We start from the raw sequence: 25,729 nt of genomic DNA, 5'->3' as shown, positions 1-25,729 counted from the left end.
CTTGATGGAACTTCTTCTAACTCAGTCTCCATGAACTTACTAAACATGGCTCGTGTTTCCTTCCTGTAGGCTTGAAAGAATTTTGTTTTACATTTCTCTGTGCGCTGTGTTGCTTCTGAGAGATTATTTAAAGGTTGCAGTTTGAGGAGATATGTGAGCTGATTTAACAGCTTGATATCACCTCACCAACAGCATGATTCCACTCCTACATGTGTCATCTTCCCCCTCTATTCAGATTTAGTGCTTTCTTAATTCTCTTTTTGCACCTAGTTTTCTTCTTGCTTAATTTGCAGATTCAGGGTTTTAAACAATTTCTTTGGGGTATAAAACAATAAATGTTGGGAACCAGTCAGAGTCATTTAGGTTGGGAAAGACTGCTTATATCATCAGATCCAGCAATGAGCGCAGCACCATGACCAAGTTCACCACTAAACAATGTCCTCAAGTGCCACATCCACATGGTTTTTGAACACTTCAAAGCATGATGACTCCACCACTTCCACAGGCCAGCCAGTTCCAAGGCTTTTACCCTTTCATGAAGAAATTGTTCCCAATACCCAATCTAAACCTTCCTTGGTACAGCATGGGGCCATTTCTTCTCATCCTGTCCCTTGTTCTGTGGGAGAAGAGCCTGATCCTCTCCTGGCTTCACCTTCCTGTCAGGGACTTGAGGAGAGCATTAATGCCCCCCCGAGCCTCCTTTTCTCCAGGCTGACAGTACCATCCTGTAGAAAATCCTCACACCTGACTCACTCCAGAAAGTCACCTCTGGCTCCTGTAGAACTCCCACTGGTTATGTGCTGATGTTTTCTTGGAATCCTGAGCAAGAATCAATTGTGGATCTCTGCGTGCATCTCTGTGTGTGTGGACCTGTATGAGAGTTTTCGGCAGGAAATTTTCAGACCATCCCAGGCACAGCACAGAAGCAAAAGCCTGTGAATGAATGGCTGAGAGAAGAGTCTGGGAGCAGCGATGGCCCTGGCTCCTGCTGAGCTCCTGCTGGCTCCCTGATCGAGATGAGAGCAGGACAGCCTGGCATGCTGCACCTGAAAGGTTGCTCACCCCTGCTCCACTAACACAGGATTTTTGTATTTTTACTTACTGCATGTCAGACCTTCTGATGGCTGACACGTCAGTCTGTACGGGTTTATGTAAAAAGTTCCTTTCTTGGGCAAGAGATCTTCAAACTCTGACATTTATCTCAGGGCAAACAACATTTGTTGTGTTTGAGAATGCTTCTAAATGATTGTCTCTTGCCTGGTTTTATAAGGGATCTCTCCTGAGTCTCAAATGAGTTGGGGGAGGAGGGGAAAGGAAACCAAGGGGCTGTGGTGTGACCTATGAAATCCTGTCTGTTGGGGCACTGACGTGGATTAAAGGCCAAGAGGATTTTCTGGTTCTTGATGGAGAGCAACTTTTAAAGGCTGCTGGTGGGTTTTTTGGAACGAATACATCTTGCTTTTGAAATTTTGGCTTTTATGTTACTGTGTTTTACATAGAGGAAACACTGGCCTAAATCTGATAGAATACATGGAACATATTTACTGATGTTTTCTGAAGTCGTGCTGGTAAAACCTCAGCAATTGTAACTGGTTGTGTGAAAGAGTAGCTTACAATAAAATATGTTTAGTATTTTTAATAAAGTCGCTGCCAATGTGCTGTTTAGTATTTTGTGTAGGGTATTACATGGTGATATTTTAAATTAATATCTATATATTTATTGTATTTTACAGCTTATAAGAAGTGTATATTTCTCTGTTTTAGGGCATAATTCAGAAGATCGTGGACTGCCACAAGGTGAAAAATGTGGCCTGCTATGGGTTACGGCTCAGTCACCTGCAGTCTGAGGAAGTTCACTGGCTGCACCTGGATATGGGGGTGTCCAATGTGAGAGAGAAATTTGAACTAGCCCACCCTCCAGAAGAATGGAAGTAAGAATATAAGTCTGTTCAATGTCAGTCATACAAGTCTTCCTGCCTTATTGTACAAAATACTCTGTAATTTGGTTTACTAAGAAAGATCTTGTATTGGAATAGAGCTGGTGGAATGGGGGGAAATAAACCCACCAAACATCTCTCTAAAAGATGTGAGCAATATTTTGTTTGCTTTAAGGGGTTTTTGTTGTTGTAAGGGGTTTCTTACAAACTGAAGAGAAACCTGGGATTTAGAGGAAACATGAAATAGGAACAGAAATCTCCTAGTCATTTGTGCTGAAATCTGCAAGTTTTGTTATGCTTAAAAATTTTAGGATAAGAATGGTTTTCCTAGTTGTGGTGTAAACACATGGCTGCAGTTTTAAAAGGATAAAACTTGTTATTTAAATAAAGGCAAAAGGATGTTGTTAAATACTGGTTGTAATTTATAGACTGAACAGGAGAAATGTGACTTGAAAAGAGTGAAATGCAGCCAAAAATTTTTATCCCTCTGCTTTTGAAAAACTTCTCAGTTGTTAAACTTCATTATATTGAGACCTAGAGCAGTAAGTGACATCTGCCTTCCTCCTGACTGTGATCTTCTCAAATTATACCAGGAGCAATGAACACTAGAAAGATAACTGCAGAATTTTGGGGTTTTTTCATAGCCTAGGCACGTTTGCTGAGGTTTTTCATGATGCTGGTTAGTTGATTAAAATAAATGGCATGACCTAAGTTTCTTCAGCTTTTTAGGAGAATAAGCTGGTGATGCCCACTTAAGCAGGAAAGGAAGGAAAGTCTCTCCACTTTCCTGGTAGAAAGACAAGAGGAAACTAAAATTTATTTGCAGAAAAGACACAGTAGTCTACTAGAGAAAATGGGGAGCTCAGAGTTGTAAAATACCAATTAACCAAACAGAGATTAAACCAAAGAATAGATTACTGTAGTTGCTTATTGACTGCAGGGGCATTGTGCATCTGCTTCTGTGGTTTATGTTCATAACCACAATTGTGCTGAAGTTGCTGGTTGTTTTAAAAGATGCACATACCTTCTGCAAAAGTATTGTAAATAGTCTATACATAATTTCTCACAAGTGGAGTTATTATATTCTAGCAGATGTCACATTTGGTAATACTCAGTTTGTAAATTCTCTTCAGAGTCCCAATTTTAACAAATGCCACAAATTCAAAGAAATTAGGAATATTTAAAACCTGTGTTTCAGGAATGTTGCATATTCTCTTTTATGCATGTAATATTTTATTGTTTCTGTGATCTGCACAGGTATTTTCCCTCACAATAAGTTTTTAACTGATAATATTGTGAAATCACACCTTAGAAAGAAGGAGATTCCTGAATCCTTTCTGTGGTTAATGGTGTTATCAAGTGGTGGATGAGATGTGAATAATTTATGTTGTAGAAATTTATTACCTAGTGTACCAGTGTCAATTCCATTTTTATAAGGCAGTACAACTTGCATGGTACACATTGCAGAACACATTTAATTGGTTTTAAAAACAAAGTTAGATATTGTTTTGAAGCTTGTGAAAAGGAATTGTGTAAAATGCTCATGAAAGAGCTATGATAAGGTGTAAATTATTCAATACATTTCCAAGTGTCATTTAATGTGTTATCAAATACATGCAGCCTGACATACCTTTTAAACCCAGAGAGATTTGCTGTGCATAATCAAAATGCTGCTGTCATATTTGTAATGCCTAAACATGAAGTGTCTAAGATCATATGACAGTACTTGTAGAAATATTTAGATTACTAAAGGGGAAGTAGTCTTGGAATGGTTCTTAAACTAAAAACTTCCTATATTGTTAGTAAACCACTAAATACCTCACGTGGTTATTTTATTTTTATCATCCAAATTAAAGGGTAGTTTATTCACAGTGTTCAGAAATTACATCTTGGAATTCTTCTGGACTAGTCCAGGTACTTGGAGTTACATGAATTGTCAATAGCTTGCACACAAAGTTACCAGGATAAAATCCATCACCCATCTGGGTGAGCCAGGGTTAGCAGGATGTGGGGCTCTTAAATCATAGATAACACCAACCCTCATCATTTTGTGTAATACTGAGCCTTGAACAGCAGACACAGCTTCTGTCCCTCATGGCTCTGACAAAACTGCTCTGTGCCAGGCCCTGTTCCTTTCACTGTTCTGTGTCACACAAAAGGAACATCAAGAGGTTCACATAACAAGTTGTGTGTGTTGGAACACCCTGTTCCCCACAGGGCAGACACCTTCTAGCTCTGTAGTTTGGGTTTGTAAAGCAGGTCCCTGTAACCAGGTGACATCCATGCTGTGGCTCTGACAGGTGGGAGACACCCCAGTGCTCAGCAGTCCTGGACTGTGAGTGTTGGTAGCTGTGATGGAAAAGCCCTGGCACAGATACAAGGCCAGATCGTGTGTGGGGATGGTTTAATGAGTTGACCAAGTTGATATAACAGGTCTGTCCCTCTCCTTGCTGCACTCTGTCTTCTCTCTTCTCTGGCTTCCAGTTATCCACTCCTTTTCCTTTCCGCCTGTGAGCCTTAATACTTCTATAAGCCTGCAGCCAGCTGATTCAGTTCATTAAACTCACACAAGACTTCCCCTTTGTCCTTTTGGTTCTCATCTTCTCTGTTCTGGTTACTTTTCTGTTGACGTGAACTGAATCAGAACCTGCTGGAGGCAAGGTTGGGATTGGCAAGATTATTTCTTTCAGTGGCACATGTTATTAAGAATTGGATCATCCTTTATTTTTTGGCTCCACCAGCTGCCCTGGTAGTGCTTGTTACTGACAGGGGAGCTCCAAGAACTGCTCAGTGGTGTTCACTCTGCTGTGGATGGGTCACTTCACTGCACAACCAGTGAGCTCTCTTGATGCCCACCTTTGTGAGGTGTGTCAGTGCTTCTGAGCCCCAGTGGAGGGGCAGAGCAGAAGCAGAGTGGTGATCTTCCAGGAATAATTTATCAAACATAAGGGGAGTGATCATCAGCTGGCATGCTTGCTCCTAAAGCAGACCTGGTTTGTGAGGAAGGACATAGCATCCTTGTCAGTTGGCTGCATTTCAAAGCCGGTAAATATGGAGGATATTGAAAATTGAGCCCATCCTTGTGTTGGCCTTAGGAAATCAGTTCATTCCCACAGGTCCAGGCAGAGATTAGGTTATAAATAGTTAATGAAGGTCACTTAGGGTGACTGTCCCAGCTGAGCTGCTTTGCCTTACCTGATTTTCTCATGAGATCCTGTAGCAAAAAGCAGCACTTTCATGGCTGATCAATTAAGAAGACAAATCCCTGTAAAGGAAACAGATTGATTCTCCTCTTTGTTGGTTTGTTTTTTGTTTTTTATAATCCCAGAGAGTAATGGTGTTCTGCATCCTAGAATCACAGAATCATTTGGGCTGGAAGACACCACTAAGGTCATCAAGCCCTACAGTTAACCCAACTCTGCCAAAGCCAATAGTAAACCATGTCCCCAAGTGCTACATATACATGTCCTTTAAATCCCTCTTAAATCCCTCCAGGGATGTGATGCCACCACTTTCCTGAGCAGCATCTTCCAATCTTTGACAGCCCATGAAGAAATTTGTTCTGATATTGAATATCCAATTTTCTGATCTGTAATTCAGTCTAAACCTCTCCTGGTGCAACTTCAGATGGTTTCTTCTCCTCCTATCACTTAGGATGAAGTGATCACTCCTATCACTTAGGAGAAGAGCCTGACCCCTACCTAGCTACATTCTCCTGTCAGGAAGTCGTGGAGAGGGATGTCTCCCCTGAGCCTTCTTTGCTTCCTCAGCTGCTTCTCACCATATTTATGCTCCAGGAGAGATTTAGGTTGGATAGTAGAAAAGAATTCTTATGGAAAGGATTGTCCGGCGCTGGAACAGGCTGCCCAGGGAAACAATGGAGTAACCATCTTTGCAAGGGTTCCAAAGAAAGTGTGAATTTGGCACTTGAGGACACTTGTTTAGTGGTGAACATGGTGGTGGTACTGGGTTGAGGGTTGGACTTGAAGATCTTAAAGGTCTTTTCCAACCTTAACAATTCTGTCATTCTAAAATGCACTGGATTCTAAAGCCCCCCAAAAAGGAAGGAACTCTTTTACACAGACTTGTTTTATTCCATGTCAGGCTCTGCAGTTGTGTTCAGCAGTAGATTTTAGTGGATATAGCAGAATAAAAAACAGGAGAGGCTCTGCTTTTCTGCACAGTGTGCTCGTGCTGCCTTCTCTCCCTGACACATAAACACCTGGAAGTACAATTTGGATGACACCTAAACGTTAGTGATTAACCAGTTATCTCCTGGGGATCATGAAATGGAAAGGCTGATCAGCATTAGAAGGTGACTGTGTTCCCTTACATATGAGAATAATCTGTGAGAGTTTAACTGACTTGGAGTGTTTTTTTGTTTATCTGTGTCCTGTGTCACAGAATGGTTTGGACTGAGAACATTTAAGGATCACTGAGTCCAATCCCCTGCCACTATCCCTCGATGCTCCAAGCCCCATCCAGCCTGGCCTTGAACAATTCCAGGGATGGGGCAGACACAGCTTCTCTGTCAGGGCCTCACCCCACTCAGAGTAAAACATTTCTCTCTCGTATCCCCTGTAAATCTACTCTGTCAGGTGTTCTCAGCTTCTCATGCATGCATTTCACTTTTTAACTTAACAATGTGTTTTCTGTGCACAGGAATTATGAAATGTATTGCCATACCACAGCAAGACATCTTTCTAGTATTCTTTGTTTCTATACAGCATTTGTATTCTTGTCTTAGGTAAATTGCATTATTTTCCTTATTTTAATGATTTCTAACAGGACAGTGTATTTTCAATGAATTCTATGTAAATAAGGATATTGGAAGTTCTGCTTGCAGTGGAAACCTAGGCAGCATTTACCCCTAGTAATTTTTTACCAAATATCCACATAAGTCTTGATTGCAGGCAGCCAGATCACTTGCTGAAAAGAACTTCTTGTCCTGCTGAAACCAACTGATTGAAATGTTGTAATATTTGCTCTTATCATGAGCAGACTGTTAAAGATACTTACTTTGGGAAGTACTGTTAAGAGTGTGTGTTAGGATATGCTGTCTTGGCACAGCCCAAGGGATGGAGACATTCATTATCAGACTTTCATTGAAGGAATGTGTCAGAGGAGGAAGCAAACAGTCTGTGTCAAACACAGTAGGCTGTTACCACAGGACAAGCAATAACAGTAAATTTAAGGATTGAAGACAGAAGTTTATGACAAGAAATATTGCAAAATTTAGGTGCTGAAAGCGGAAGTTAAGGTTTGAGAAGTGATACAGATTTGGTGTAGGTCGTGGGTCAAGGCTCGTTCTGAATTTCCCTCACTTCTGGTGTACAATTATCTTTAAAAACATGACTGCCAGGTTCAAAACTGTTTGGCTTTTGCATGTGTCTTGATGATGAATAAGGGAGCAGAGAACATTTTACAGAGAAATCCCTTCAAAAACCGATGGAAATGCAGAGGTGAACATTGGAGCATAGATCAGAGGAGGAGCAGAGTCCTGTTCCTTGCTCTCCTGTAGGATGTGGCTCCCTGGTGAGTGACACCGATTGTCACTCCTGGAGCAGCAGGATCAGTGTTTTAAGTCCCTGCTTGTGAGAAGCAGAGATAAAAGCTGTTGCCAGGGGTCATGTCAGTGCTTCTGGCAGCTCATCTGTTGTCACCTAACTGGGGGCCTCCCTTCCCATGGATCTGTAGCTTATCTGCTCCATGTCTTGATGCTTCAGTCCTCTCTGAGGCTCTGAGTTTGCTTCTGTTACAAAGGTCCTTTGTAAACATCTCTGTGAAATGTCTGTTTAAGATAAATACCAGTTTAGTTCTCTTGAGCAATCAAAAAGGAAGATTTCCATTAGTTTTCTAAGTTTGAGTTTATTTATATTTTTAAGAATGTTGGGAGGAAATCTTAATTCTGCTCAACAGTCTCTTTTTCTTGCTTTTCAGATATGAATTGAGAATTCGGTATTTGCCAAAAGGATTTCTAAACCAATTCACTGAGGACAAACCAACTCTAAATTTTTTCTATCAGCAGGTATGTTCAGTTCTTCTGCTTTGTTTTTTGCTGAATTTAGAAAGCTCTGGGTTTGTTTATATGGGTAGCATATTACTGCAGAAACAGAAAAATGAAAAAAACTTCAGGTTGCTTATATAAGCAGAAAGGGCACAAAGCCCATGGCATCTTTTCTGCTTGAGAAGTGGTGAGGAATATGTTCCAGAACCAAGGTGATTCTGCAGGTAATAATTGTCCTAACTCAGATAAAATTGTCTGTTGTTCCACTGGCTTCTTACAGTTAATTCACACTTGATTAAACTGATGAATTTCTTTATTTTTGCAAGTGTAAGTAAGTGACAATTTCACTACAAACCATCAAATGCTTTTTCTACTCACACTCTTGGGTTATTTTCTTGGATTTAAAATCTCTTCTGGATTACTAAAACTGTGTAGTAGTCAAAGTTTCTATAAATTAAACATTAAATTCTAATTTCATTCAGGTGAATTATTTTAATCTGCTTTTGCACCAACAAGCTCAAAATAAAACCTCCTTGGGATATTTTTAGGGGAGTCAGAACTAAAATGGTTACCCTAACTCCAGCAAGCACAACTGTGCACACAACATTCTTGTCTTAGGTAAATTACTTTTGATTTTTTTTTTTTTTAATGTGTGATGCAATTTTTGTATTGATTTATGATGAAGCTGACTTCTGAAAAGACACTTGTCCTGCATTGCTTCTTTGGACTTCACATTCTAGTTTAAGTGATTTGTGTGATATGCTGGATTCAGCCTAAAATGTCCGAATTTTGGTGAGTTTTTAGTGTAGTACTGCCAGGGGCTCTTGTACAACAAAATCAGGTTCCTTTATTTCTTTAGCAGCAAGGAACTTACTTTGTACAGGCTTTTAACACAGGAGATTTGTGTTTCCAATGTGCAAAAGTGACTGATGAGCTCTAAAATAACTGAACTTCATCACTTTCGTGTCCAACACCTGGCAAGCCTGCAGTGTCCTCTCGTTTCTGCTCCAGGGAACTGTTTCTTTAAAGCAAGGAGTTTGAAATGCCAGAGGAATATTTGTTAACTTCTAGCTAAATTTGGAGAAATCATTACAAACGATACAAAGGGCTCAGAATAGAAGGTTTTTGAAGGTCATTGGGACCAATAGGCAAAGCTGACAGCTGCCTGTATCTGACAATGCCCTGAATCCCAGTGCTGTTATAAAATGAAAATCAGAGGTTCTTGTCTCCTTGCTCTGCACACCATCCCATTTATTTTCCCTTCTCCTTTCTTTTTCACCTTACAGTGAGGTGTTTCTGAATCCAGTTATTTAAGAGTCTCTGCTCTTTGTTTTGGGGTGCTGTAAGGTATTTGGGTCTCCATTGTCATGGAAATCAGGTGCAGAACTTTCCAGAGCTGTCATTCTGTATCCATGATTCTACTTTGCTCCATAAATTTCACTTGTCCTCTTGGATAAACTAGGACAATAACTTTTATGTGGTAAAGTGTTAAGGCAGCAGCAGTGACATATGAAAAGAAGGCAAGAGAAGAATTTAAGCAGTAACACTGCATCCATCATAAGCCAGGCCTACAGCAGAGGGGGGGATAAAAAAACAGGGAAAGATGATTTTTTCACATTCTGTTCCTATCTCAGTGTCATTCCTGCAATATTTTAACATCTTCTTTTGCTAACACTACTCTCAGTCAGATGCATCATGTTGTGTGTAGGCAAGAACAACAGAATGTACAGAATTCATACATGCATACATAGATATCCTGAGCTTTCTGCACAGCAGCAACTGTCAGAGATAAGGAGTGTAGAACCCAGTTAAAAAATTTTAAAAATCTGACAGAAACAATGCCTCTGTTGTCAAATTGGCTTTTCTCAATGTGAAACTCGAAGACATTGCTGTCTTGTATGTTACAAGTGAGTAAAAAAGATTTTTGTGAGGGCCAGATGCCTGTGACTTTCTGGTCAGGATGAGACTGGGAACCTTTTTGCTAAGTTGGTAGTATCCAAACACATTGTTTGTCTTACTAAAAATGTATAGCAACAAATTAAAAAGTTCATGGAGAAGGAGAAGTAACATGGTTTCCTCTGTCACCCATGGATTTTGGAATTTTAATGATTTTCTTGAATCTGAGTTGCGAGACACAGTATTGTTGAAAAAGAAAGTTTAAATCCTCAAGTGAGCTTCATCCTATGGAAAAGTACAGAACGTTTTGTAAAGATAACAAAATGTTACTTTAATCACTGTCAACAGACAGGGTTTATTCACCCAGCTCACCCAAAGCACAATTACCAGGCTGTTAAACCCAAAGCTGGCACACGTTTGTGCCTTCACATGCATGACTACTCCCATTCACTGCAGCGAGTGCACTGCCCTGTGCAAATCGCTGCATTTCAGGCTTCTCAGCTTGGGCTTGATATGTGAAATCACTATTTTCTCCTTCATTTTAAACTGTTTTAAGGATGCTGTGACCTTTCTTTGGTTTTGGCTATTCATTTTCAAGAGTCTTGAACAAATCAAGAACCTGTGCCCAGAAGTGTTTGTGGCTTGACGTGCTGCGGTCGCTCTCGTTCTGCCATCTGCGGTGGGCGTGAGCTGCTCTTAATTGGGAGTGTAAAGCAGGGCACTTAATGAGACCTTTCATTCTGCAATCTGTACAGCAAGGGATTAAAATTAGTGTGTGGGAGCAGGGGGAAACCACACAACTCGTTAACAACATCAGAATCAGTCCCACTAACGATGCCATGCGGTGCCTCTTGTGCCTCAGCTTTGAGGGCAGAGATGGGGAGAGACTGATCTTCAGGTCATTCCCCTTCACTGGAGGAGCCGTGTGTTCCAGTCATGTCATTTCACATTCCATTTGAGGGCTCTGATCAACAAACCAATGCTGAAGCTGTGCCTTTTTGTTTCTTACTGCTCTCTTTGGCAGGTGTCAGAGGTAGTGGGTGACAGGACTTCAGGGGGGTCCTCTCTTTTTTCAGTCTGTGGAGCATTTAGTGGTGATTCTGCCTGGACTGCATTACTCCCTTGGGCCCAACTGCTTACAGTTTCAGCCAAATTAGGCAAATTGGATCCCACCCAGTGCTGTTGGAATTGTGAGGCTGAAGTATTCAAAAACCAAGAAAAGCCAGATTTATGGTTGTCTCCACAGTTGGCAGATGCTCACTGCACAGGTTTTATGTGCCAGCTTTCAGTTGTGTCCTGTGCTATTGAATACCCAAATCTGAACTACAGTGAGCTCTAATCCCACCCCCAAAACCTTGAATATGTAGTACAGTGAATAAAAATACTGCAAGTTAAAATTTACCTAGAGGTGGCATCCTTTGTGTGTCTGTGGGTGTTTTGTTGACTGTTTTATAAATCTGTAGTGAAGATACCAAGGCTTTTGTATGATTTTTTAACATTTTTTCAGAGAAAACAAACATAAAGGTACAAAAGGAGAATTAAAAATCTCATTTTTAGTAATGAAATAAGATTTCACCATTTTCCTGTCCTTTTTGGGAATATTTTCTGTTGCTTTAAATAAATGTTGGTAAAATTCCTAGTGTGTGCCTCCCTTTCCCTGTGTTCAGTGACATGGCTGTTGGGAAGTGGAAGTAAAGGGGACAGGCTCCTCTATTTTGCCTTAGTAGTCGAGTGAGGAACGAAAGCCATATCTCAAATCAAGATAGAATACAGCTTTTAAAAACATTCATGTAATGAGAATCAGACGTAAGCTACTTGAATTGCCTTCCTTTTATTGTGGGACAAGAGCCTGCACACATTTATCCTTGAATAACATGTTAGCCTGCAGTAATTGGAGATAGTTTATCCCTTGATGAAAAGGGAGTAAGCATCTGTATGGGGGGGTGGGGGCAGCTCTTGGGCATCAGCTGTTCCATTGTTGCTCTCCTCATGCTTCACACAGAAGAGTTTTAAAGTAACTTTTTGGGTTTTTTTCTAGATCCCAGTGAACAAGAAAAGGTTTTTATATCAGTGTTGAATTTTTCTCTGCTGCCTTGTTTAGTCTGCAGTGTAGAGCTACCCTGGAGATGTTGAGAAATAGAATAAAGGAGACCACAGGACTGAACTGTGTTTTGAATTTACTTTTTAAAATTAACCGAAATTTGTGTAAGAAGAAATTGCAAGCAGGGGATGATCTCATAGTTAGGGCAGGTCAATGATACCCTGAAAAAATGAAGCTGAATTCTGAGGGCTCTGTATCTCACCAGATAAGTACACTGCAGGTTCATTTTCATAAGAAAACTCTTTTCAAAAAGAAAAGAGAAAAAAAAAAGAGACTTTTTTTATTACCAAAAAAAAAGTAAGGGAAAAACATCTTCTCAAAAAGTGGAGAAAAATTTCATGTGGACAATTGGCACTTTTCTCTGTCTCTGTAATGTTTGTAAAGATTATGTTCACACTCAAAAGGTATTTCATTAAATGAAATACCTCTTTATATTGTGGCAGATAAATACATCATTCAAATTAAATTATTTTTATAACTCTGTCCCTGACATGTAGGAAATTTTAAGGCCTGGCAATTACTGTTCTAACTTAATGATTAAAGTTTTATAAGGCTTAGGTGCATGAGATATAATTTGAAATGCAGGCTGGGAATTAGACTCTTTAACCTAATTAAATAACAACATCTCTTACACCCTAATAAAAATAGGAGACCTAAAGCAAATGACTTTGACAGGAAAAGCTTTGAAGGAAATGAAGGACATTGGGAGAAAAGCTGGTGTTGTTCCTGATGCTGGCAGCCTATTTAAAACAAAAAAAAGCCCTCAACAAAACCTAAAAATCCACCCAAAACCCAACAGATCTCTCTTGAAGAGTTAAAGGCTGAGACATAAACTGTGCCCTACAGGGAGGTGGCAATATAAGAACTGCAGCTGATTGAAAAGATACTAAAAATATGTATTTTGATACAAATATAAATGAATCTGCACCTCTCATGTCTGCTCTTTACAGCTTGAAAAGGCAATTAAAAATGAGATTTTCTTGACAGGGGTAGGTTTCTGAAGTTGCTGAAATTCACAGTATCCCATAAAGTACTTATTTTCTCCTGTAAAAGTTGATTTACACCCTCCAAACTATGCTGGCATTCTTGTTTTAAGCTCTGCTGTTTGTATAGTTGCGGAGCTGCTTTGGCTACAAATTTTGTGTGCCCAATGTCTGCTTTCCCTTAGTGCTGTGTGCTAGCAGTGTGAAACTTCCTTATATTCCTTAACACCTCCTAACTGGTCAGCCAAGCTCAGGCCAAAGGGAAAGCATTGCTTTGATTTAAAATTTCCACCTGTCAACCAGAGCAGTGAAAATCCTCCTTGTGGGCTTTTCTCAAACAGCTCATAATTCAGCCCGATAAATTGAAAATGCTAGAGCCAGGTTTCTGTGGACCGATGTCTCTTTAGTAGTCTGGAACAAAATGTTACTGCAATTAGCAGAGTAAGTTGTGTATAACAACAAAAAGAAACCCACAGAAAAGTTGATTTACGCTGATGTTAAGACTCTCTCTGGAAACTCAAAATTGTGTGTTGGAAAGGAGAAGTATAAAACGAGCTGGGAGCAAGGCTTGTGCAGCAGGTTGAGTTCTGTATGGCTCCCAAGAGCCCAGTCCTACTTTGTGGAAGGGCTGCGAGGCAGCAGCGTCTCCTGCAGTGACATCTGGAGCTCGGCCCACTCGGACAGACGGCATCATTTTTAGCTGCTCTGTCCCTAACAATGCCTTGTCAGAAGTTGGTTTCCCCCAGCCCATCTCTAATGCCCTTATTATTAACAGAGGAGCTTCCAAAATTAGTTAGAGATGTCAAAGATCACCCCTAGATAATATAGAGACTGTGACCTTGGGACACGAAGAGGAGGAGCAGCTGAGGGCAGATGGCAGATGAATGTTATCCTGATACTGGAGCTGGGCTTTTAACTCCCCTAGATGAGCCCAAAGCCCTAATTTTCCCTAATATTGACTTACCTCCTATAGCAAATTTAATACTATCAGATGGGTAAATAGGGGTGGAAACACATGTGTTTCCCTCCTGTGTGCATTTTAAAAACTACCATATGATCATTAAGGTGGCTCCTAAAAACACTGATGACATTAGAAGCAGACATTGGGGGCTTTTGTGCATATGGGGCTTCATTCAGAGCAGATGAGGCACAAATCTTTCAGGGTTAATGCTGCATCAAATTTCTGAGGCTGTAGTAGTGAGGTTGGGACCATGTTCTTCCATGGTCCCAGCCTCATGTTCTTTCGTGATGAAAATTTGGTGTCCTACATAAACCTGGAAAACAAGGATGGAGGAGCATTTTGGTCCTTACAGATATTAAAATTTATGCTGGGTGACTGTTCCACATTAACCCAGTCACGTGTTGTGGTGTGTTTAACACTACAAGGAGCAATACAGCTAAAAGCAGAGAATATCTGAGATAATTCTTTTTGGTGGGATTCACAGAAGAATTGTGTCATGGATTGGGGTGGAATTGTGTATTGTACCTGCTGCAGGTGCAGAGCAGAGCAATGTTTTTCATTTTGAATAGGAAATAGTGGGGAAAACAAATGAGCTGTATGCTTGGATTTCTGTCTTGGTCACAAAAGTGTTTGCTGAAGTGGCTGCTTTTCCCATGGATATTTTGAGATATTCTGGTCTTTTATTACAGAAGCTGGAACCGGTAAATTGCAGGAATAATTTCTGTGGATTTTGGTGGGATGTGTGTCTCCAGAAGTGTTGTGTATTGGTGTAAAACAAAGATAGATCTGGTTGAACTCTTTGGTGGCTGAGGGTGAACTATAACATAAAAAACCTAACACCAAATTACTTTCCAGAGTTAGAGACCTGAATATTTAAAAGCAACTGCTAGAACACATCTGAGCTGTTAAAAATAAATCCAGAGAAGTTACTGAGAATAAATAAATTATTGCATATACAGGACCATTTAGAGACAGGTTGTATTTTTTAAATATAAATTTCACCAACTAAGTGGAAGCACATAATTTCCCAATATATAAAAGCACCAGCTAAAAATAAATGTGTAGAACAAGTGGATAATGAGAAAATGATGTAATATAAATCTTTGTTTTCATGCTTCATTAAATGATTGTAATTCCTATTTGTGTGCTATGTACTGAATGGACTACAGAAGACATTTTCTTTGTTTGGTTGATTATCTAAATATCTCATATGTTGGGATGATTCTTTCTGGGTATGGTCTTAACTTTTCAGTGGGAACTTAGTCACTGAAAGGTTGTTTAAATGCAATGTTCAAAGCAGTGCAAATTTGGAAAAAAAAATAGAAATAAAAAAGGACTAAATTGTGTAAGTAGGTCATAGAGATTGAGAGAAAAGCAAGAGAAGTAGATTGCTTATATTTAAACTGTCCTCCTGAAAAATTGGAATTTATCCTGTGGGAAATTTCTTGGTTAACACTAAGCTGGGAAAGCCAGTAGTGGCTAATTATTGGTATTTGCCCTTTATGAGACATTGCCATTTGATAATACTGTTTATAAAGAATTTCCACAGTATTTATGCTTGAAAATTCAATGTCAAGTTTGATAATTTTATGCAATAAATGATAAGGCTGTAAACAAGTTTTAACCTAAAATATCTTTTTAAGACGCAGTATCTAATAGCTTTAAAAAAAAATCCCTAAACTGGAAAACATTTGCCAAGTTCAGAATCATTCTACTGTTGTTCTTTATAAAGAAATCTAAATCCAGCATGGTGTTTTTATGAACTGCTTGTCAGCCTGGGTGAACCTTCTGAAATACTGCAGCTGCATAAAGAACTCATGTGCAGGAAAACGAAGCAGATGGCTTTTGAAAGTAGCAGCTGGTATAGAAAATACAAGGCCAGTGATAGATTTCTCCTTAAATCATAGCATAGGGCTGTTCTCTAATTTCTCCATCCTCACAAACATGGGCTTTCCTCTGTTTTCAATTTTTATTTTAAATTGTTCCATCTGGAATTGGCTGTCCATTTCTGTAGCTGGGAAACTGCCCATTATTTTCTAGTAAATTTTGAGAAGTTAGAAGTGACACCATCAGTAATTTCCCCATTCAAATAAAAGAACAAATATTTTGTAAGTCTTGACATCATAAATAAAACTGAGCTTGTATTTATGTGCCCAGTTCTTCCATGTGGGAAAAGTCTTTTAGTTCACATTGTGTTCACTTCCATTCTTTTGTTGTGGTTTAGGAGTATCTTTGAACTTTTAATGCCCAAGAAGAGAGATTTATGTTCCGGCTAAAAAAAAGAAGAGTAAAAAAAAAAAATATTGTTAAGAATAAAAAGTATTTTAAAAAAAGTGAATTGTTTCTAAATATCGGGGCAGTAATAAATCAAGAAATACGGTGTAGGATTGTGTTGGATTTCAAAATCCTTTTTTCTTTGGATATTACTGCCCTTTCTAAGCATTGATTCACTGGTGGGTGATGTGTATTCTGTATGTGGGGGCAATGACAATTTTGTTTCAATTTTTATCAGAACATGTGAAAGACTTCTTTTTCCTACCTCTGAGAATTGCCTTTATGCTTGGCATTCCTATTTTCCCCACTGCAGCCCTTCTTTGTATCAGACTGTTCGTAGCTGCTGTGGCCGAGAAGTCAACTGCAAATGTGAAGTTTAGGTCACACTTTAATTCTGATTTGCCACTCTGTGAATGAGCAAATTCTGGTAGAGTTGCTTCCTCTGACCCTGGCACTGCAGTAGTACTTGCCTGGAAGCCTGAAGCAGTTTTTATTTCCATTATTCCATGTTTAATGCAACTTAAGTAGACTAATCCTTTCCCCCAAAGCATGCACCTGCTTGACTGTAAATCTGACTTAAACTTGTTAGAACATACTAAAAAAAATCCAAGGGGAAAGGTTCTTGAAATCAGCACAGCAGTTTGCAGCAATAAATTACTTTTGTCTCTTCTCCTCCTTTAAACTGTACTCCAATATATTTTTCTCAGGGAGTTGAGATAAGCACATTGTGTGGGAATACAAAGTGAGTAAGTCAGTGGAAGCAAATATGTTACAAGCAACATACACCACTCAAGTGACTCACTTCAAACATCATATTTTGGGTTCTAATGTTACCAAATAAAAAGCATACAGGATTTTAGCAGTGTTGACAGTTGAATTCTTAATCCTGGTGTCAAGCCAAGTGTTAGCCTTGTTGATCTTTATGCATTTTTATTTCTGTAGCGTTGTGACCATAAAGTATTGGAGATAAATACAGACTTCATGTCATTTTATCATTGCCAGAGCATCTGGTCTCCAGATGGGGTGTAAATGATGTAGTGGCACACAGGTTTAGCAGGAGCACCTTAAAGGTTTTGTCAAGCTTGAGAAAGAGATCAAGGATTGCTGTTTTGACTTTTTGTTTGGCCACTTAGGTTTTTTGGGGTGGCTTTTTCAAAACCAGATTTGTGTGGCAAGTTTATATTAATCAATTTTGTCTTACAAACAAGGTAAAATTCAGGTGTACTAAATAGCATCCTACAGGCTTTTTTGCTGGTTTGGCTTTTGGAGAGATACCATTCTGAACAATGAAATTACAGAGGAGATCATGGCAGCAGTGCTTGATCTGCTTGAAAAGGATGAGTGTGTTTATATATCTGTGTATATATAGATAGATGTATTCTTCAGCTTCTCCAGGAATTGCACAGTTACTTAAATTTCCAAGCCATAGGAGGTGCAGCCAAAGGTCTGCCAGGGAGTGTGACAAGCTCACAGATAACAGGATCTCCAACCCTACAAGGGAGGATTCATCCTCTCTCTTAACATACTTCTGAATTTGTAGTCAGCAGAAAAAACCTGATAGGTTTTGTTAGATTTCTACGAGTTCAGTTTTTGTGCCTTTGTATGTATATAGGCTTTGTGCTCTTGAAGATGGAGCCTTTGTTTGTCTAACCCAGAAAATATTCTCATTTCTCTCATTTAATTACATTAACAATAATAATAATAAATGTTATAATCGAGCAAACACAAAAGACTTCTTGGAAAACTATTCAATTGCCTTGTGACAATGCATTTAATTACCATTAAATTATCTCTTATGTCTCTTCCACTTAATATTTGCTCAGGCTTTTTTCTTAGGAGGTTGTGCTGAACCTCCTGTGAAATTCTTATCTAATCTCTGCACAGGCATTATTTCATGCATTGATCTGATGCCATCTGAAAGAGAATAGTCAAGCAAAATTAAAGGTGATAAGAGAGATTCTCATTGGTATTCTGGTAGTAGAAATTGAATCTGCTTTTTTTTTTTTTTTTTTTTTTTTTTTTTTTTTTTTTTTTTTTTTTTTTCCGTTGCTGCAATTGAAAGAAGAATGTGTGCAGTCAGGTTTATGAAAAAAGGGAAAAATCAAGAACTTTTAGCTGTCCATAGTAGGACACTGTTAAATCCAGGCCACTGGATTCTCATCACAGGTTTCCTGAAGCCTGTAATATTTATATAACTCAGAAAATTTAAACACTACAATAAACAGGTGTATATAATGTAAAATACTTATTTTTCCCATTCAGTTTTGTTGGCATGGGGGATGGTATTTTACATTTTCTTAGTCAATATCTGATGTCTGTAGTAGCAGAATCAAACTGGGAATATGACTGGAATTTGTGAAAGCTGCAGGGCAAGAGGGGATAAACCCCAAACTTTAAATATTTGGGTAATGTTGCTTATTTATTTATGCAATAGGAGGCTAGCAGCGTTTTAAAATCATGTTTGCATGAAACTGGAGATGCTCTTAGTCCGTTTAGTTTAACAAATCAAGCACTGGAACAAAGGCAAAGAGCTGTGAAGATAAATGAATCCACATTTGATCATAATACACTGGACCTTAAATTAGCATCTTTCCTGTGAGTGGAGGTTTTGTGTGTCAGGACTGAAAATCTACTTTGCTACAGCCAGTTCTTCTTGGTGTCTGAGTACCTCAAGTAATAGGAGGATAATGGCTTTGAAATTTCCTGGTGATGCAAAGTTGTTGAAATGGTTCAAAAAATTGAATCTGTAATTTCAGGGGGGAGAAAAAAAAATGAAGTTTAATGAAATATAATTGATTAATCAATGGGTATTTGGTTTGGGTGGATGGAGGGCAAGGGTTTTTGTGAACAGGTTTACTTGGTAGGTGAAGTAGTTCAGGCTGTACATGAAGGTACATTCTCAGAAAAAGGGCATGGAATTTCTGGAATGCAGGTATCCATATATGATCTGATCTCATGTTCAACATTTTTTTTTTCATTTTGAGGTATCCCCAGGTAGACCTGAGGGTGAGGAGGGGCTGTGCTGTTGTTCACCACCCATGTGTGCTTGCAGACGTCATTTATGGCAATTTGTGGAGCCTGGAACTCCATTCCTGAGTTTTCTGCCCTGAGCTCCTGTCTGACCAGTGCAGGAGCAGTTCAAAGTCCTTTCTCATGAAAAGAGATCTTGGTGTGATTTATTGCATTTTTCTGTTTATAGGATCATAGAACCATTTAGGCTGTAAAAGACTTGGAGTATCAAGCACTAGCCCAGCACTGCCACATGCACAGCTGAACCATGTCCCCAGGGCTGCAGCCATACTTTGAATGGTTCCAGAGATGGTGATTCCACCACTTCCCTGTACAGTCTGTTTCCAATCCCTGACCACCCTTTCAGTGGAGAAATCATCCTAATATCTAATCTAAAGCCAATTATTTAAAATTGTGAGCATAATGAAGAGGAGAATTATTAATTCATACTGTGTATACTATTACTATGGGAATACAGAATTATTATTTCCATATGTGTGTACAAATAGCACACTACATGATGCTGAAGGGCAATTATTCTCCTGTCTCATTAGTATTTGTAGGAATTGAATTGAGAAGAGTTAAAAGCTCATTATTTTGTCATATTGAGTGCCTGTATGAATTCAAATGTAAAAAGCTTTTTTCTCATGTTTCAGCTATTGTACTAATTAATTCTCTCATTCTTGCACAGTTTATCATATTTCTTCTTTCATGTCTTTCAGCAACAAATTAAAACTTTTCATGCAATTCAGATCCAGGATGTTTTTAGGGATTTGTGTGTAGTTCGGAGCAGGAGCAGCTGCCACAGTGGTGCTGAGGGAATGCTGAGGTGGATGCTCATGTGTTCTGAGGAGATTGCAGAGTGGAGAACACCTCCAGCTGTTGGATCCACTGCTGTACTTGTTTACCTGCTAAATCCTGCATTTCGTAGCAGAAGTAGTTTGAACTAGTTGTTCTCACAACTTGTCATCACTCGCCAAACCCACTTGGTGAAGTGTGTTGCTTTCATAGTGCATCATCTCCTCTTTGATCCACAAGCCAGTCACATGGATTTTTGTGGGATTTTGGGACTTGCTGCAACTTTAGGATCTCAGTAGCAACTTGATGTTTTCATAAGAGGATACCAGGAGCTGTTAAGGAAAAGCTGTCGAGATTTGTCACCGAAGGTACAGGATTTGCAGAGTGAAGTTCTTGGGTGCTGGTTCTGTTCTCTCTTTCTGCCTGAGTTTTTTGTTGTTGTTAATTACTGTATAAATTGTTTACTCCAGTGTAGTGAAAGTGTTACCTAAAAAATAGGATTCTGCCCACATCTGTGCTGGTAAATAAAAAAAAGTCCTGGACACGTGGTGAAGATTTGAAGTGTTTCCTACTGTAGATGGTCGCCATCCAGTTTCACGCTTGGTTCTTCTTGCTAGTTCAGCATTATTTTATGGCAGTGTGCAGTACAGTTTGTACATTCTTCTGTGCTTACTTCTGTTTTTATTTCCTAATTTATCAGTTTTACTTGCATGATTAGATCTGCCTAGACAATTAAATCCTGTTGACCAGGATGGTTCAAGAACACAACCTGCCTTCTCCCAGCTGGAATGCAGGTGTACCCATCTGCTCAGTCCCTGTGAATTTTGATTATATTTAATAAAACATAGGCAATATGAACGTACACAAGAAATTTTTAAATCAAGTTCATTGTGGTCGAAATGTGTTTTTTACAAAAGTGTAGCTCATTTGTGGAGAATCTGAACACAAATTCTTTTTTCTCTTCCTGGACTGTGAATTGTCATTCCAGAAAATTAAGATGTATTCATTTGAAAGTTGTTGGGGAGTATTTTAGTCTGTGTTGGCACTGAAGTGATCTTTCTGTGATGCCTACCTGCTTCTTTTGCTGTAGGTGAAAAATGACTATATGTTAGAAATAGCAGATCAAGTGGACCAGGAAATTGCTTTGAAACTAGGTTGCCTTGAAATCCGGTAAGCTGATAATTTAATTTATTATTCAACATCTTTCTGACAGAATATATACATTAATTTTGAACCTGCTTAAAGTTCATCAATTTCTGACCAGTAGAGTTGAATAAAACATTATAAGACCTTTTTTTGCTACGAAGCAGTTTGAAGAAAAACTGAATAGACTGTATTGTAACTTAATTTCTAGTGATTTTTAAATTAACATTATTTTAAAATTATAATTAATTACATCTTGATACTGCCTTTTGGGTGAATTCTTCATGTGAATAATTCAAAAGCCTGTAGAGTACATTGAAGTATGTTTAAAAAAATGCATCTGTGGTGTTATTTAGTAAATAGTCTTATGATTCTGCATATATAAATCCTGCAGCTAAAGAATGTAATTATAGATAAATGCTGCTACCTTTCCTCTCTGTATTTACTCAGTTTTTAATGTGCTTTTTGAAATGATTAAATCTTAAGGATCCTTTTGGGTATTTTTTGGTGTTCTTGTCAACTGTGTAGACAGCTGGAAAATAAAGATAAATATATCAGATTAACAGATCGTTGAGAGAGTTCCCAGCTTTGAAATGCATGTGTTGGGTTTTGCTAATTTATGGAGAATTTCCAGCCTGAAACATTTGCTTTAGTTATGCTGATGTCTCACACAGGGAGATTAGGGAAGAAGTAAAATTGATAAGAAATTAATGACAAATGTAAACTTGTTTGGAGAGAATAAAAGTGTCCTTTGAACAGTGCTTTCCAAATTAAAACAAAATTTTGGTTTATGAAATTTCCTAGGTATCGCAGGAGAACCTGGTGCCTTTGTTATAAGTTTTGCTGGTAGTCCCAGAGAAAACAAAAATTCTTTATGTAACTGCAAACTCCTTATACACTTACAAAATCATTGTGCCTTATTTCAAAACATGTGATGAATGTAATAATCTGTGATTATGTTGTCAGCCAGGTCCTGCCTTCCCTGCTTCTCAAGCTGTGGCTCTTAAGAGCATTTTGATGAGATATTTCTTGTAGATGAACTTCTGAAACTCTTAGAATGAGCATTTCTGGTCCATTTTTTTTCTGTGACAACGATGATCTCAGCCCTCTCCTAACAAAGCTTCCCTATTTATTCATTTACTTGTTAATGTGAAGATGTCTGGATTGAGGCAGTTTCCATCATGCCCTGCTTCTCCTGGCTCTCCCTGTTGCATGCACAGAGGGTTCTCAGGAGGAGGTGCAGTGTGAGGTAGAAAGGAGCTGCTGAAGGCCTGGTTAGGTCACTTTTGGTGGCAGCAGTAGTTTAAAGTGGTTCTGAAAATGCAGTTAATAGTGGTTCTGAAAATGCACTTAATTTGTAAAATAAAAATCTGAGGTAGAATAATAATAATGATGTTCTTAACACTTACCTTTGAATTCATTCTGCCAATGTTTTCTGATGCTGAGTGGGAGTTTTGATTATGTTGATGTTGTAGTTTTAGGCTGAATTATCCAATAATTGTTGCTTTCAAATATTTTTCCTGACTTCAGGAGAGCCTACGGAGAGATGAGAGGCAATGCATTAGAAAAGAAGTCCAACTATGAAGTGTTAGAGTAAGTATTGTGTTCTAGCTTGAGGTTTGAACTGTCCCTTCTCTGCATCAGGAACAATAAATTCAGTTCAATGACAGAACATTTCTGTTGTAATTTTTCTATTCCATCAGGGTTGTTAAGATGCTTTAATTTAAGAAAAGGATGATGAAACCCATTGAGATGTAGAAGTAGGAAAAGTGCCTTTAACTCTGGTCCAGAGAAACAGGTTTGGAGTAGTTTAAACTTGATCAGGAGGCTTACTGTGGTTTTCAGCAATTTTGCTAATGTTTATGGGATTCACCTACTCTGGCTGCGAGGTGATTTTATTTCTCAGTGTTTATATGTGCCCAGTTGCATTCTTCAGCTGTGACTCATTTGTGGTAAAGTTTGAGTTACTTGAAAATGTTTGTGGTATTGTTTTTGTTTCTGTTTGCTCACTGTGGGCAGTTTTGAGATGTGACCTTGCAATTAACAAGGTTATTGTTTATCTGAGTGTCCCAAATTTTAAGAAGACCAAGGAGCATCCTTGTACTGAAATATTTTGCTTATTCATGTTGTACAGGAGATGGCTTCAGTTCAAACAAGCCAAAGTCCTTCAGCTTTTTAGCAAAAACCTGAAAACTGGTTTTATTTGTATTTATATAGTGGATCAAGTTTCAGACATACATGCACCAATGATATGCTCACCTCTACTAATTACACTTGTGGAAAGATCCTGTACAGTTTAACCAAAAATTGGGATAAAAGGTTGTTGCAGCAGTCAAGTCTCGATTTTTTAATCTTATTTTTAATGACAAATGGGTGCTAACTTTTAGAGATGTGAAATTAGAGCATTTGGAGGAGGAAGGTAAGATTTTATACAACCATTAATAAGTTTACAAGGATTTTTGAGGGATCTATGATATTACTAGGTAAAGATAACTGATGAATATCCTCCTTACTTGATACTTCTGTAGTGCTCCTATATTTATCCAGATTTTTTAAACCTTTGGTTTAGTTTGAATTAGGGATTTTTTAAATTTATTTTTTAAGGACTTCAGGTTTTTGTCTGTCAAAATATCTACAGAATATTCTATTGTAATTTCTATAGAAATATTAGTAGAAATGTTCTGGTTGAGGACCAGAGAAAAGACTAATAAAAATAAGGGAGATGAGCAGATAGACAAGACTAAAAGCGGATATAAAAAAGATTTGAAAGTATATGACTTATGGTTGGTGTAGTTTATATATATATGTTAAAGTAAGAACTTGAGCAACTCAGGTATTTGTAAGTCAGTTTTTTAGCAAGTCAGAAGCTACAACCATTAGCAATTAGGTTAATGACTTTGGAAACAATATGACAAAGGAAAGCAGGGTCATAACAGGTCAAACAAAGTATAAATTAATAATTGTAACAGGTGAGAATTCCAGGAGGATTCAGTGTGGTGCTGCTTTCAGTTTAACAGTGATTTCTTCCCTTCACTTTGTTTTCCAAACAGTGACTGCTTTGGTAGGGAATAATAAATTGCTGCTGTGACAGGCATAGTGAAGCAAAACCCTGATATGCAAAATGTACCAGCTTAATGCCATGTAGAATTGGATGTGGAGAATTGTGCATTTCAAAAGTTTTTTATTTTTTGAGAAACAAAATGTAGTTTGTATGGGATTTAGCTGGGAGAGATGAAGGATAAAACCACCTTAAACTGACTATACAGTTGATAATTACATGCTGGAAAGGGTCTGCAAAAAGTGCCAGTGATCCCCAAAATGCATTAATTTGATCTTACCACCTTAATAGCCCATAAATGTTTAACTGCACAAGTAATATTTATTGCTCAAGTGAAGCTTTTTGGTGTTTTTTGTGGGGGGATTGCTGGTTTTAGTACATCATGAGGCACTTAACCAGCTGAGAGCAATTTTTAAATGGCCCTTTTTTGCATTGGGTGTGATTGCTCCTTGCCTGCCTTTGTCAGATGTCTATTTGATGTATATTTGTCTTTGATCAGATTGTCATATGAGAACAGATCTGGATGGGAAATGGTAGATGGGATCAAATTGTTAAGTAGCCTTTAATAGTTGGGCCTTCACGGAGTGAAAGAAGAATTTCTTCATAATAAATGTGAAGCCTGTTAGTGAGAACAGGGATAATTATAAGTACAGAAATGGGAGCTGTAGGAAGGAACAGGTGCAGCCATAATTTGGTAAAAGGCATGTTAAAGTCTATTATGTTAATCTAATGTTACTTTTTTTGTTGTAACTTGAATTGAGGTGAAAAATACATGATATATGCTGCCTAAAGCTGCTTATCATTATAAGACAAGCAGTATCACCTATCTGTAGTTGGTGTTTTATTAATCCAATTGAAGTTTGTACATTAAAAAAATTGAATTCAGATTTAAGCCCACAAGTAGGCTGGAGTAGATGAGGTTAAGTACAAAGCTGTAGCAGAACTGTAAGAAGCAGGCTCTCAGTGCTGGTTATCTCTTGTTGGCAATCAGAAACCAGATGGCTGAGTCCTTCATCCAGAGCCCTGAGTTGGTGTCTCCCTTGTTGGCCATTCCACCCCCACACAGCACAGCTGGGAAGGAGTTTGTAGGGTTGTTTGTGTAAAACTGTTTGTATGTTCTATTTTCCTGTGCTTATTCTCTTATTTATAGGTATCATAAGTTGTTGCTGGTTAGGGCATTAAATCTGTGTGGTTCTTTTGTTAAATTCTCCTCCAGTAAATAAATTTGCTGTCTCAGCTAAACACAGGAAATGCTTTATTAACAAGTTTCGTTAAGAGTTGTGCTCTGTTGTACTCTGCATAAGAATTTCTTCTCAGTTTGTTGCACCCAGCTCTGTACAAAAGGCTGCTCTACAGCTCGTCCTGGTAATGAATCAAATGAGGCTGTGGCAGCCATGTGCTGCAGGACTGTTCAGATGAGGGATACCAGGGTTATGGGAGATGCTTCATTTCAGAAGCACCAGCTCTCTCTGAAATGCTTCATGTTAGACTAATATATCCCTGTCAAAATGTCTTTGCATATTATTTAGATGGTAATAGTGTGTTAGATTTGTTTAACTGTG

General features: G+C 38.5%; 1 protein-coding gene across 13 annotated transcripts in view; it reads left to right on the top strand.

The window, feature by feature from the left end:
* Positions 1-25,729, top strand: part of PTK2 (protein tyrosine kinase 2) — a 187,643-nt gene that overhangs the window by 93,318 nt on the left and 68,596 nt on the right. For all 13 annotated transcript variants that reach the window (XM_085572606.1, XM_085572603.1, XM_077781887.2 and 10 more), the window contains 4 exons: positions 1,765-1,931; positions 7,878-7,965; positions 21,057-21,136; positions 22,640-22,702. In XM_085572606.1, coding sequence (XP_085428732.1) covers positions 1,765-1,931; positions 7,878-7,965; positions 21,057-21,136; positions 22,640-22,702 — 398 coding nt within the window. The remainder of the gene's footprint in view (positions 1-1,764; positions 1,932-7,877; positions 7,966-21,056; positions 21,137-22,639; positions 22,703-25,729) is intronic.

The sequence above is a fragment of the Lonchura striata genome, chromosome 2 (assembly GCF_050655825.1).
Source record: "Lonchura striata isolate lonStrDom1 chromosome 2, ASM5065582v1, whole genome shotgun sequence".
In the NCBI taxonomy this organism is placed as follows: Eukaryota; Metazoa; Chordata; class Aves; order Passeriformes; family Estrildidae; genus Lonchura; species Lonchura striata.
Note: the sequence above shows the minus strand (reverse complement) of the source record. Positions and strands in the feature narration are given on the sequence as shown.